We start from the raw sequence: 14,969 nt of genomic DNA, 5'->3' as shown, positions 1-14,969 counted from the left end.
AAGATCTTGAATTTTCCTTGTGAGGAACCTTTGCGATTTCTCCAACTGCTGCAGGTTCTTAGAAAGGTACATACCAAAAGGGGCGTTGTACTCAATTATTGGACTGATGAGGGAAGAGTACAGGGAGGTTATAACTTATTTTTTTCTAGAGGCAATGCCATTACTTATGAGATGAGCAATATAGAATGCCCTTCTTATCCCTGTGGAGTCATGGTGGTCAATGGTAAGGTTGTTGTCAACCTGTGTGCCCAGGTCTCTTACCACTGAGTGCGTACTTAAGGTGTTGCTGTTGATGTGGCAGTTAGCAGGAACATCGCTTTTACAGAAAGGAATGACAATACATTTTTCTGTATTGAGTTTAAGGCCATGACTTTGGCATCAATCATTTCCTTGTGTAAGACCCTCTTGAAGGATGTTGACATCATTTGGAGGTTCTATGACTGCTCACAGTTTGCAATCATCAGTAAACATAGTCAGCCACAGACCTTTACTTTTTACTTGTACTTCGGAGAAATAGATAACAAACAGTAGAGGTCCCAGGACAGATCCCTGTGGAACACCACTGGTTACAGGTCTGCTGTTGGAGATGGATTCCCCTATTTTGAGTATACGAGTTCTATCAGTGAGCCAGTTGGCGACCCATCTAATGATATAAGGCTGATGCCTAGTTGAGTGAGTTTCTCATTGATGCCTGAGTGGAGGGTAGTGTCAAATGCCTTGGCTAAGTCCAGGTAAGTTGTATGCAAAGATTTCCCTTCTTCCAGGGCCTTGCTGACTGTCTCAAAGTCATCCACCAGGTTTAACAGGCATGATCTCCCTTTGACAAATCCAAACTGAGTAGGGTAAAGTGTTTGGAGATTACCTATATCTTTGTTGAGAAGGTCCATGAGGATTCACTCCATGGCCTTGCAAATAAGGCAAGTCAGGCTAATAGGTCTATAGTTCCTGGGGTCAGTGGAAGCACCACCTTTGAGCAAGGGAACAACGGTGGCTGTTTTCCATTCAGCTGTTAAAAAACTGGTGCTTAGACTATGATTGAAAAGAGTACCCAATGGTGTTGCTAATTCATGTTGGAACCCATGTAGGATGCAACCTGGGATGCTATCAGGTCCCATAGATGATGTGTTTTTGGCCTCAGAGATGGCATTTATGACCTGCTCTTTAGAGATACAAGGTAGGGGACAGGTGGTAGGGAATGTCATGGTGTACATGTGACAGGGACAGGGGAGTGAAGTTTTCACAGAACCTGTCAGCCAACAGGTTAGCTATGTCCATGGGTTCAGTATATGTGGTATCATTAACTACCAGTTCTGCACAAATCTGGGCCTTTCCTTTTAGGTTTCTGATGTAACTATAGAATGTCTTGTGGTAGTCCTTTGTTGAAGAAGCTAGTTTGGACTTGCAGTTTACTTTGAAGGATATCACAAGTGTTGTTTGCTTGTTTAAGCTGAGGAGGGAGCGTTTCCAGTTTAGGAGGGCTCGCTCACTCTTAGGCAGCAATTTCTTCCAATTATTGTAAAGCCTGCTAATGGCAGTTGTCCAACAGGCAGGTTAGCTCTTCCTTGAGGAGCTTGTTTTGGTCCTATCAGGTACTGCTGAGTCAATGCAGTTATACAGGTGTTTGTATAAAGCACTGGTGTAGAGCTCAACATAGTTGTCAGTTCCATCTGAGGGAGGAAGTGCAGTGAAATTATTTATACCATCCCGTAAGAGGTTATAATCTGCTTTGGAGAAGTTTTTTAGTTTAGTTGCTGTTGGGGGGGGGGGGGTTAGGTGTGATATTTACTTCAAATGACACCGATTTGTGGTCAGATCTCACCAGGGAGGACCTCACAGTGGGGGTGCTACACTGGTTCCTCATATTGGTGAGCACCAGATCCAGGATGATGGCACCCCTTTGTTGGTGTCAACCAGCTGGTCCAGGGCAATGGAGTTAACGAAGTCAAGGAACCTTTGGGCAAATGAGTTTGAGCATGAGTAATTTTCCCAATCAATGGTTGGTTAGTTAAAGTCTCCCAAAACCATGGTGTTTGAATGTATTTTGAAAGACTCAAGTAGATCCAAATAGGTAGAGTGGGTGTCCTGATTCATGGAGGGGGCCCTGTAGCTGGCAATGACTTGAATAGGTGTCCTACCAACAGTTAATTGTACTTGAAGTGTCTCCAGGGAGTCATACTGTTTAACCAACCTGGAGGTGTATTAATCTTTAATGAATATTGATACACTGCCTCCTTTAGTTTTCACACCTTCAGTTTGAGGTCTGAAAGTGTGGAAGGAGGTGTAAACCAGTATTGGCTGGGATGCTCTCCACAGTGTTAAACCAGGTCTCCATGACTACACATATGTCTGCGTCTTCCAAGGTGAAGACAGCTTCCAGCGAGTGCAGTTTCATGTTGAGACTCCTAGCATTTAGAAGCATAACCTTGATGTTGTTTTTAGATGCAGTTTTTACACTGGGAATTTTGTTCTTGAGACACTGCCTAAAAAGGGACTATTGGGATGGCAAAAGCCTTAGCCAGTAGCCGAAATCCCAGGGGTGACAGATGAAGACCATCTCTGGCAAAGGATCGAGGTCTGTCGATCATGTCGTCCCAGGCTGACAGACAGTGGATCCCCTTAGAATGACACCAGAAGCCAATCCAATTATTGAAGTCAATCATTTTCTGTTAGCACTGAGGCATCATCCTAGGCGAAGGTAAAATGCTGCTTAAGGCTAGAGACATGCCTGCCTGAGACACACAGTCCAAGAGCTCAGTCATGTCTCTCTTCATAAAGTCCAGAGATGTACATCTTAAGTCATTCGCACCAACATGGACTATGATGGAGTCATAACAGTACCTGCTGTTGAGAGACTTGAGTGCATGTGTGATATGGAGTATCCTGGTACTTGACAGAGAGCTGACTGTGACCTTTTCCTTATCTAGCCTTTTGAGAGGGACATCAGTGTGTCTCACAATGAAATCACCTATGACTGATATGTTTGATTTTGTGTTCTGTCTTAAGGGTTTGACCAGTGGGGCATTGGTGTGTGAGGTATTATATGTAATGTATTCTACAGAGGAAGTATTACATGCAGAGTGCCTGTGTTTCTGTTTGGGAGGTCTTTGGTGTTTAGATATGTTTCTGGTGAGGACCTCCGCATATGTAGGTATGTGTGATGTGAGTTTGGGTGGAGTAGGAGGTGAGGTAAGGTGTGCATGCTGGCAACCCGCTCATTGCCATATGTACGGACTCGTGTGAGAGCATGGATTCAAGGTTCTTAATATAGTTGCATCTCTCACACATTGTGTTTGTGTGGACTAGGATTAGAGGGTTGCCGGTGAACATGAGATAGTTGCTATGCTGCCTCAGAATGCCCATATTGACCAAATTGGCTGGAGAAACTGTGGGAAATTGTCCATCCACAGTGACAGGTAAATTTATATGATCAAGAAAAGAGGTCTAACTTAGGAGTGGCTAGTGGGTGAGAGGTGTGCTGGTACCTCTGAGCCTAGGCTTAGTGTTCCACATGATAGTAAAGCAGGGCTGCGAGAATCCTCTGGAGGACCACAAGCAAAGTGCTAAGGGGAAATTTAACAAACAAAACATTTGTGTCTGTAACCGCCAGTGGTAAACACCGCTATACGGCAATGCACGATGGAGAGCTACACGAAAACAAGTGCAAACGCGGAGGTTAAATAAGGCAAAAAAATTGTCCTTTTTAACTTAAACTAGCCAATAAAAATGCTCTCTCTGAGCTCTAGTCTAATCACTCTCAATTAGAAGGGACCCAGACAGCACTCTCCTCACACAAAGGTGCAGAAGGGCCTTCGCCAACAAAGGTGGCTTGAAGCTGATGCTCAGACATTACAGAACAGACCCAGAAACAGCACACTTGGAACTGGGCAGTGCTACAGCTGAACTAGTACAGCATACAATAAAATGTGACCAAAAAATAGTTCAGACAATTCAGTCAGTGGAATGCAAATACAATTTAAAAGTGCAGTATTTGAGCAAAAACAGGCATTTATAGTTAGTTGGAAGCAACGGATGCCTCAGATATTTCAGTATCTCAGTGAAGAGCTGGTTTTAGTGCTCAAGTGATACCAAACAGTCTAGATTTAGCTATTGTGAATCTAGCCTCTGCTATAAAGTGCATAAGTACTTGAAATTCAATGTACATAAAATCACAGTCACAACAGTAGAAGGAATTTTAAATAATGCAGCAAATCCCATCACAGAACGGTGTAGGCCACACTCTTCTGCCACAAGAGACTAGACCACAAACCTTCCTAATGTAAATGTAAGACAACTGGTTTTGGAGCATAAGTGCTTAAGCCAGAACTAAGACGCTTCAGAATAACAGACGAAGTTGGCCTACAACAAGCAATGTCCAGCCAGAAGGGTGTAGGCTATCCTCTCCTGCCACAAGAGTTTAGACCACAACCCTCCCAATGTAAAGTAACTGGTTTGGAGCCCAGGCACTTAAACCAGAATTAAGACGCTTTCAAAATAATAGACATACAGAGCCTTCAACCAGCAATTCCCAGCTTAGAAGGGTGTAGGCTATACTCTCCTGCCACAAGAGCTCAGACCACAACCCATACAATGTGAATAACTGGTTTGGAGCCCAAGTGCTAAAACCAGAACTAAGACACTTAAAGAATAAAAGACACAGTCAGTCTTCAACCAGCAGTTCCCAGCTTAGAAGAGTATAGGCTATAATCTCCTGCCACAAGAGTCCAAACCACAAATCTTCCTCATGTAAAATAACTGATTTGGAACACAAGTGCTTAAAACAGAACAAAGACACTTAGAACAACAACCACAATAGGCCATCACCCAGCAAATCCCAGCTCAGAAGGACAGATGCTACCCTCTCCTTCCACGAGTGCAGACCACAAACCTTCTTAATGTAAAATAACTGGCCTGAAGCCAAAGTCCTTTAACCAAAACTAAAACACTTAGAGTAACAATTACAATTTAATCAGGCTACTAACAAGTAGTAATAAATGCAGCAGAATAAATGCAACTGAACACTATAAGAACAAGCAGTAAAAGCAAAAATAAAGTAGGAAGAAACACAAAAACAGTAAAAGCAGCTGAATAAGGTTTTTTGTTAGTCAAGTAGGAAGGCAGGAAACAAAAAATAATTAAAGGTTAAGAAACTAAGGGGCTGGGCCTTCCCAAATGATCCCACTGTACACAACAGATTCTTGCACAAAAGGTGCAATTACTGTTGTACATAAAACAGGGAAATAATTCTCTGTCCTTATTTTGCAGTCTCGTATCTGTCATAAATCATGACTACAAAGTATTTATGACAAGTGGCACATGGATTAGCAGAAATTTCAAAAATGACCAGTGAGAGTTTGTGGCAGGAAGGAGGACATTTAACATTATTATTATTATGATATTAATAGCTAATCAGCATATGGAAATCCAGAGTTTCTCATTAGTATTATTCTGGTTTGAACTGATAAAAGCATTCCACATGGTAGAACTCGTTTTGTTCTCTATGACTGAGAAAATGGGGTTCGCCCAGCAGCTGGCAAATATGATACAAAATACATACACAAGGTGTTAGAGTCAGATTAAAGGCTATAGCAGAATTGTCAGCTGAATTTGAAATTATTAAAAGGAGCATTACAAGGCTGTCCTCTGTCCTAGCATTTATTTATGCTAAATTTGGAGCTTCTAGTATGGGGTCATGTCAGGATATTGTCAATAAATAATAAAGGCTTTAAGCAATACATTTTAAACCAACTAGTTAAGCTAGGAGAAAATATCCAAATTTATGGGGGACATGAGAAGCTGAATTACCTAGGTATATGGGCTTGTTCACTCTGTGTAGTAGGCCTTGAATGCTGAATTAACAAGTTAAGTGACGTGGTTTACTTAGAACAAGGATTCTGAACTTGGCCAGAAAAACATACTTAGTAAGGCTAAAACCTAGACAAGGCTAAAAGCAGACAAGAGTATAAGGAGATGAGGTGCATGGCAAAGAGTGGTGGCGAAAGCTAAGGATAAGGCGTATGACGAGTTATATAAAAGGTTGGACACTAAGGAGGGAGAAAAGGACCTGTACCAATTGGCTGGACAGAGGGACCGAGCTAGTAATGATGTGCAGCAGGTAAGGGTGATAAAGGATAATGAGGGAAACGTACTCACAAGCGAGGAGAGTGTGTTGAGCAGATGGAAAGAGTACTTTGACGGGCTGATGAATGAAGAGAATGAGAGGGAGAGAAGGTTGGATGATGTGCGGATAGTGAATCATGAAGTGCAGTGGATTAGCAAGGAGGAAGTAAGGATAGCTATGAAGAGGATGAAGAGCAGAAAGGCTGTTGGCCCAGATGACATACCTGTGGAAGCATGGAGGTGTTTAGGTGAAATGGCAGTGGAGTTTTTAACTAGATTGTTTAATGAAATCTTGGAAAGTGAGAGGATGCCTGAGGAATGGAGAAAAAGTGTTTTGGTACAGATTTTTAAGAATAAGGGTGATGTGCAGAGCTGTATTAACTACAGAGGGATTAAATTGATCAGTCACAGCATGAAGTTACGGGAAAGAGTAGTGAAAGCTAGGTTAAGAAGGGAGGTGATGATTAGTAATCAGCAGTATGGTTTCATGTCAGGAAAGAGCACTACAGATGCGATGTTTGCTTTGAGAGTGTTGATGGAGAAGTACAGAGAATGTCAGAAGAAGTTGCATTGTGTCTTTGTGGATTTAGAGAAAGCATATGACAGACTGCCTAGAGAGGAGTTGTGGTATTGTATGAGGAAGTCGGGAGTGTCAGAGAAGTATGTAAGAGTGGTACAGGATATGTACGAGGGTAGTGTGACAGCGGTGAGGTCTGCGGTGTGAGTGACGGATGCGTTTAAGGTGGAGGTGGGATTACATCAAGGTTCAGCGCTGAGCCCTTTCTTATTTGTAATGATGATGGACAGGTTGACAGATGAGATCAGACAGGAGTCTCCATGGACTATGATGTTTGCAGATGACATTGTGATCTGTAGTGAGAGTAGGGAACAGATGGAGGAGACCCTGGAGAGGTGGAGATATGCTCTAGAGAGAAAAGGAATGAAGGTCAGCAAGACTAAGACAGAATATATGTGTGTGAATGAGAGGGAGGACAGAGGAATGTTGAGGATGCAGGGAGCAGAGGTGGTGAAGGTGGATGAGTTTAAATACTTGGGATCAACAGTTCAGAGTAATGGTGAGTGTAGAAGAGAGGTGAAGAAGAGAGTACAGGCAGGATGGAGTGGGTGGAGAAGAGTGTCAGGAGTGATTTGTGACAGACAAGTACCAGTAAGAATGAAAGGAAAGGTCTACAAGAGGGTAGTGAGATCAGCTATGTTATATGGGTTGGAGACAGTGGCACTGACAAAAAGGCAGAAGTCAGAGCTTGACATGGCAGAGTTGAAGATGTTAAGATTTGCACTGGGTGTGATGAGGATGGACAGGATTAGGAATAAGTATATTAGAGGGTCAGCCCAGGTTGGAAGGTTTGGAGACAAAGTCAGAGAGGCAAGATTGCGTTGGTTTGGATATGTGCTGAGGAGGGATGCAGAGTATAATGGGAAAAAGATGCTAAGGATGAAGCTGCCATGTAACAGGAAAAGAGGAAGGCCTAAGATAAGGTTTATGGATGTGGTCAGAGAGGACATGTAGGTGGTTGGTGTGACAGAGCAAGATACAGAGGACAAGAAGAAATGGAAACAGTTGATCTGCTGTGGCGACCCCTGAAGGGAGCAGCCGAAAGAAGAAGAAGTAAGGCTAAAACCTGCATCACTTCACATTTGGTGTAGGCAAGAGACCACATGGTGTCATGGGATAAGATTACTTGTCCAAAACCAAGGTTAGATTGACAGCTCCAGAAATTATGAATTACTTCAGAGCAATTCCGTTTGTAACATTAAAGGAGGCTACAGGATAACATATACACTGTGTGCTGTAATGAGCTAGCTTAGCAGAAGATTTTATATAAGGAATGGGACAATCTGTCTGGGATTTTATGCACTGGGAAGCAAGTAGATGTTGAGCAATCAAAAATGATGATTGTGACAGTGGAAAGGGGAAGAATTTAAAAGATGTGAAAATTAAATTATGGCTTTGGTCCTGCTTTCGAGAGGAATAACAAGGGCAGATATAATTTGAAAAAAAAATATTTTATTGTAGAAAAATAAATAAAATTCAATTAAATATTGGAATCTGATAGTTTAGGAAGATAAGGTAATGGAGTGACAGGAGGCAATAGGTACTTTTAATCTGTCACACAGCTGGTGCTTAAATATTATGCTGCAGCGATGGCAACCACAGACACCAAGTGGCACATAGTTAAGGAGGAGAAGGATTATCTGGACATAATTAAGTTTGTGGGTGGTGCAGTGGCACAACAGATAGCTTTGTCCCCTCACAGCAAGAGGTTCTCTATTTTTATTCTTGGCTGGGGTGCCTTGTGTGTGGAGTCTGCATATCCTCCCTTCTGTTAGCATGGGATGCCTCAGGCTGCTCTGGTTTTCTCCCACATTCCAAAGACATGCAAGTAGGTGGATTGGACACTCTAAATTGGACATAGGTGTGTGTGTGCATGTGTGTGTGTATGTAAGAGTGTGGTATGGAGCGACAGATATGGCAGGACTAGACACTTGGCTGTGTGAACCTTGGCTCTAGATGATTGCCACTGTTGAAGTGAAACCCCAACCCCATGTGCAAAAATGGGAAAAAGGATTATGGATGAATATAGATGGAATTAAGCTTATCCTGGTAATAAGAGATACTTAAATGAAAGATAAATGGTTGACTTCAAGATTGTATAAAGGACTGAGTTACATGGGAAGAAAATGGAAAAAGTATTAAAATGACATGGGACAAACAGCTACAATATGCAATAAATGAAAGGTTATTTTGGAGCATGTGATGGACCATAAATAAGAATCCCAAAATTTTTGATTTTGCCTATGAATCTACTCAGTAAGATTTTTACACCCCTGCTAAGTTAGGAAACATATTTGAAGGACGCTTCATCAAACTGTTAGCGGTATGATGGGAGAGAGGGGTTGGAATCATATATTTTGGAAGCCAGAGTCACATAAGAAAGACATTCTACAGTTGTTGAGGAAATGATAGGAGGAGAATTCCCATCCCACCAATCCCTTTCCAAACTCATACTGCCTCAGGCTGCTCTCCTGGGCTTTCAAACTCACTCATCTCTGAGTTCTCCATTATGACACTCTGCTAATTACCACAGACATAACACTTCAGCATGTGGGACCCCCCAACTCCTTAGAAAGTTGACATCAACAGTACTTCTTATTTAGTTCCTGGGAGTGAAGGCTTTAATGGGCAGCAACAAGTGCAGAACCACCTAAGAGCCACTATTCTTGTAGAAAATGGTCACTGTCCCTAGCAGTGTAGTGGGCTAGTACAATGACATCAGGATGTTGTCTCTACCCCCTTGAATTAGTTTGAGATTTCCTACTAGGCTCGTGGTTTCCTCTAGACATTGCATGGACATCAGGACCCCCTTCCCCAAGACATGATAGCTGGCCCATCTGCCACTTCATCCTATTCCACCACAGCCTACCACAATGGCAACACGAGTCCATTCCTGAACTCGGGTTGTAAGAGACACACAGAGACATTCTGCCTCTGTGCCACTGGGCTGGCTATATGAGGGGAATTTAATTTACTATGCTTTATACATTTCTTGGGGATTCAGGACAAAATTCCATTATCTGTAAAGAATATTTAGGTTGGAAAATTACACTGTCAAAAAATTATAACGAGGGAATAGATGACACAGGATTACTCATGCTTATGGACCATGAAGAATGACTTGAGGAACCTGGGGTAGATGAAGAAAGAAGAGTAGAGTAAGAAAGTAGGCATAGGCTCTTTAGCAAATGGCATCCCTAGATACAATATAGCAATACAAATAATTAAAATAAGTGCAAAAGAAAAGGAGGGAGGAATACAGAAGAAAGACAAAATTCATGCTGACTGGTACTTGAAATGAACAGCTAGAGAAAACTTGACACGTATTTATTTTTCATGACACTATATAAAATATGTCATAATGCTATACAGCTTAGCTGTGTTGAATAATTTAGAGTTTTAATTTCTTTGTTCTTGGTATGGGATTGAACAGATATATGAAAAGTGTATAACAGGCTGATGTATGGTTATAGAGTCATTTTCATGTGCATCACTGAAAAGAATCTTGGAATTTAATATTTTTAAGAAATTTAATAAAGGTGTTGCAAAAATATCTATCTATGAGCAAAATAAACAGACCACTGATGTAAACAGATATAGTCATTTATGAACAGTTTTCATTCTTGCTCCAATCAGCTAGTTCTAGACACTTTTTGTGTCTTTCGGCTTTTCCCGGTCCGCTAATGATTGGCAGTTGACAGGCTTGCCAGACATGATGCACAACCTTCAATGAAGGTACACCCATTCATGCATACCTCTAAGCAGAAGACGCTCTAGCTGAGAATCGAACCGGACAGCGTCTTACTGTGAGGCGACAACATACTCTGGGAAAACAATGCATACAAAGAATAACACATTTTATCTTTCTGGACACAACAGAAAGATTATAAATCAGAATTCTTACTTGTTTTTCCAGTATGCGGCATGTTTCTCCAAGTGTCCTGTCCAAGGCAGATATCTTGTTGTTTGCCCATACTCCACTATCCTGTACTTGAATTTGTTTCACAAGATCTTTGACTATCCTCTGTAATCTGTGGAACCAAAACAACATAAATTACCAGTAGCAAAAAAGCTAGCAAACAAATACATTATGCAATAGACATGCAACCAGAAAGAATCAACAGGCTTCCTTTACCTTAGGAGCACTGAAATGTATTACCTATGAATCATAATTATAAAAATGTTTTACTGTAGGATCCATCTGAACCTACCTAATCTACTGTTTGATGTCCAATAGCTCTATCAACACAAATATGCTTGTAAGCTTAACATGGGAAATAACGTAGCAAGTGACACAGCAGTGCAGGTACGACACAGGCATACATAAATCTATGCACAGCTACAGTGGATGTTTGCAATGAAATAAGTTTACCTTAACTAATGTTTACAAAGCTGAAGTTAAAAAAAAAAACTGCATGCATCTGAAATGGAATACTTTATAAGGTCACATAACACTACTATGAAAAATGCAGTGCCAAATCACATAAGAGTACGTGTATCATTTGGTGTGCTTAGTTCATGAAGATGAAAATAGTACAGTTGTGTGAGGTACTCTGAAAAAGTAGGTGACAGGTTTTTCATTAGCCTTACAAGTGTTTTATTTTAAACATTTGTTTACCAGGAAAGTCCGACTGGGACAGAGCCCCATTTTCAGAGGAGGCCTGGGGAGAAACGCTCCAGATGCATGTCTTTGGAATGTGGGAGGAAACCCATGTGAATGCAGGCAGGACATGCAGACTCTGCACAAACTATACATAATACTGGAAAAATGGTAACACTAAAATTCTCAACATATATCTAGCTACAAGACCAGTGGAGAGTGAGCGAGGGAGAGAGTGCAAAATGTCTACTCATTCATCCTCCATAATACCTGCATTACCTTGTTCTATGCTGCAGGAGAGCTGGAGCCTATCACAGCAATTAATGGGTATAAAGTAGAAAAAAATAACCTGGAAGGGATACCAGTTCAATGTATGATGTGTGTATGCATGGCCACGCGTGCATGCAAGTGCCTACACACACGGGCAACTTAGAGGATCACCAATTCATCTAAATGCACGTCTTCAGAATGTCTGAAGAAACTACAGACTCCAGCAAAAATATGAGAACAGAGGGAAAAATAATCTGCGCAAGTGGCATTCCACTGAGGAAATGAATCAGAGAACCAATTAATGAGAGGTAGCAATGTAAAGTGCTACACAACTGTGCTGCCCAGTATAGGTACAGACTCTATGAATAATTCTTATTCAAATACGCCTTCTGTGCACAATGCTAACAAGTGATACAGTCATTATAGCACTTTGTTTGCTAAAGATGAAGACCAACGCATTTGATGAAAGTTGGAAACGCTGGCCAAATGAATTCTGACAGTACAGTAACTGGATCCGTACTCAAAAAGAGAAGAGAACAGAGACACTGTGAGACTGAGAGAATATGGACGGAGATGGGATCCAATCCATGTTGACAATATACATATAGAAATTTTTCTCATTTGCATTTGTAGTTTGCAGATATAGTCTTTCAGCACAGCTGAAAGAATTTGGGCATCTTGGAAGAATAAGCTGGACATTCTAATATCCCATAACCAGGTTTCACCAATACCTGAACATTTTTACTAGCATCTCCTAACTATATACATTATTTTGTGACACTGCTCACCCCCCTCCCCTATACTTCTAATATAAACCTTATTGTCGCCATATATGTAAACTCTTTTCTGAACTTGCTTTATACCCCACCTTTTAACTAAAATGTTAATGTTTTCTGCCCAGCCTAGTTTCCTCCCTCATCTTCATTTCTTTGAATTTCTAACCAGGAGGGGACAGATCTGGTAGAATCCCCATCTAGATCTGAGTCCTGAGAAATTGCCGCATCATCATTTCCACATCTGCCTCTGACAAACACCTGAAAGAGGGCCTGGAATGTTTCTTCAGAGTTTGCAAGAGCTGAACTGGCAAGGAGAGAGATACAGGTTTGACTATACATTCTGGGCAACAGCTCTTGTGAGGGGGACTCACTGTCAGATCTGACAGCTTAGGAGCCAATGAGGAAGCAGACAGGAGTGAAGAGATTACAATAAGAGCCAACTCTGTCAGATCAGAGTACCTTGTGGGATCCAAAGGGAGGCTTTTCAGGCTCAGGATCCCAAGAAGTTGTATCCAAAATTTTCCATATCTTCTCCAATGGCTCCGACGAAGCCCTAGGGGACTTTGGAGAAGAACTATTTTTTTCTTTCAAAAAAACTGCTGCTTAGATGAGGTTTGAGCCCCAGAAGAAGCTTTAAGTCCTTTAAGAATAAGTTTGTTTCACCTCTTGGCTAAAGCAAGTGTTAAAGGTCAAGCATACCAAACAGGCCATATTCAGATGGTCCACTCCTAAGCAGTAAATGCACTTCTTGCGGGCATCTGAATTGGGGATCTTATGCCGAGAAGTGTATTTTTTAAACCCTGTCAGTTTTTCCAACATAGCAAACAAATGTACAGAACAAATGCAAGGGAGAAACTTTTTCTTTTTTTGTTGGAAATAGAAGAAATAAATAAGAGAGACTACCAAAAATGGTATTAAAAATTTACCTAAAAAGGTAGAGAAAGAAATATACCAGCAATGGTGTAGAAGAATTACCGAAGTAGGCGAGAAGAGGCAATAGAAGGAAGAAAAAACACTAGAGACTAATGCCCAGCAAGAACTACAGGGAGTAAAGAGATTAAGAAAAAAAAATGTTTAAATAGGAAAGGAAACTAATATATGTATATATGGGTCTACTTCATAACATTGAAATTTCTTAACGTTGAATTTCATAACATTGAGACCATAACATCAAAAATTCAAAACACTGAAAACCCAAAACATTGAAACTCAGAACATTGAAGGTGTGCTTCATAACACTGAAAACTACATTGCACAAGTAAATAATATCATCTCCACCTACACCACCACCTAACAAACACACTTTCTACTACGTTTCTGCAGGGGGGGCAAACCCCCCTGCTTTCTGCCCCACACACCCTCGTAAATTAAATATACCAATTCCAAGATCGCACTACAGTGGAAAAAAGTTAACCTCACAACCTTTTTCCACAATAGTGCGGTCTTAGAGTTGGTATATTTAATTTATGAGGGTGCAGGCGGGCTTGTCCCCCTGCAGAAACATAGCAGAAAGTGTGTTTGTTAGTTAGGTGTTGTTATAGGCGGAGAGGATGTTATTTACATATGCACTGTAGTTTTCAATGTTATGAAGCACACTTTCAATGTTAATAAAATTTCAATGTTATGAAGTAGACCCATATATATATATATATATATATATATATATATATATATATATATATATATATATATATATATATATATATATATTTAACAATGAAAAATCAACCTTACTAGCTTGAGAGCAGAACCTGCGTCTAACCACAATGGTGGCAAATGAGATCTGGGGCAAATGGACAGAATAGGGCATTATGGGTAGAGGAGGCAGCTCGAGAACTGAAGTCTAATTTATGTGGTCGAGTCGGACTTGAACTCATTTGTGAGAATGAAAAGGACATCATCAGATTGTTTGATTAACACAGTTATCATACACAAGCTTAGGTCTAAAAGAAAGGTTGGTGAACAAAGAATTTGTGAATTTACAGTAAAAGACTATAAAATCTGGGCAGCATATGCACATCTAACATTGACTGGATGAAGTAATTACTATGAAATGAGCCACAATCCAGAGGGGAAATGGAACTAAATATGCAGGTTCAGAAATGCTTCATCATACTTCTAGAAACAAAACCAAAATCACAAGGAGAAATATGTCCTTTGAAGGACTCTACTCAGATACAATATAACCATAAGCAGCAACACTAAAGCTGTGTTTCCACAGTTTAGAAATCAATAAACCAAGAACAAAAGCACTTTACTGGAACAGCAAAACAAGCCCTAGGGTAACCAAATGAGAAAGTTGGGGCAATAACAGTAGAAAGCTCTACTGAAAGAGGAAACATACCAGTCTTTACACCAAAAGGAAAACAATTTCCACTTTTGACAATCAAGCCTTTAGATTAATAGGCTTCACAGCTTCTTGTAGGGCCACGTCAACTTATGGTCATAAAAATATCGGTACCTCAGCCTGAAATGCAACAAAATGAATGGAGTGCAGGGCTGAGTTCAGTACACTGCCTGAATATCCTGTCCAACCAGGAGTGTGAATTGATCCACACATTTCAAAAGTATGCAGAATTATGGCTGCCTTGGCCAAATGAGGGGAATGGGCCAGGCAAGAATTATACAT

At 40.8% G+C, this 14,969-nt stretch overlaps 1 protein-coding gene across 1 annotated transcript in view; it reads right to left on the bottom strand.

Annotated features, from left to right (window-relative positions):
• The window catches only part of SCAPER (S-phase cyclin A associated protein in the ER), a gene marked incomplete in the record, with an annotated part of 4,815,867 nt that overhangs the window by 1,987,886 nt on the left and 2,813,012 nt on the right, over positions 1-14,969 (bottom strand). Inside the window, 1 exon segment of the mRNA XM_044077465.1 lies at positions 10,599-10,725. Coding sequence (XP_043933400.1) covers positions 10,599-10,725 — 127 coding nt within the window.

The sequence above is a fragment of the Protopterus annectens genome, chromosome 7.part0 (assembly GCF_019279795.1).
Source record: "Protopterus annectens isolate FY-2018-M chromosome 7.part0, PAN1.0, whole genome shotgun sequence".
NCBI lineage: Eukaryota > Metazoa > Chordata > Ceratodontiformes > Protopteridae > Protopterus > Protopterus annectens.
The sequence above is the reverse complement of the archived record's forward strand: the minus strand, read 5'-3'. Positions and strand labels throughout refer to the sequence as shown.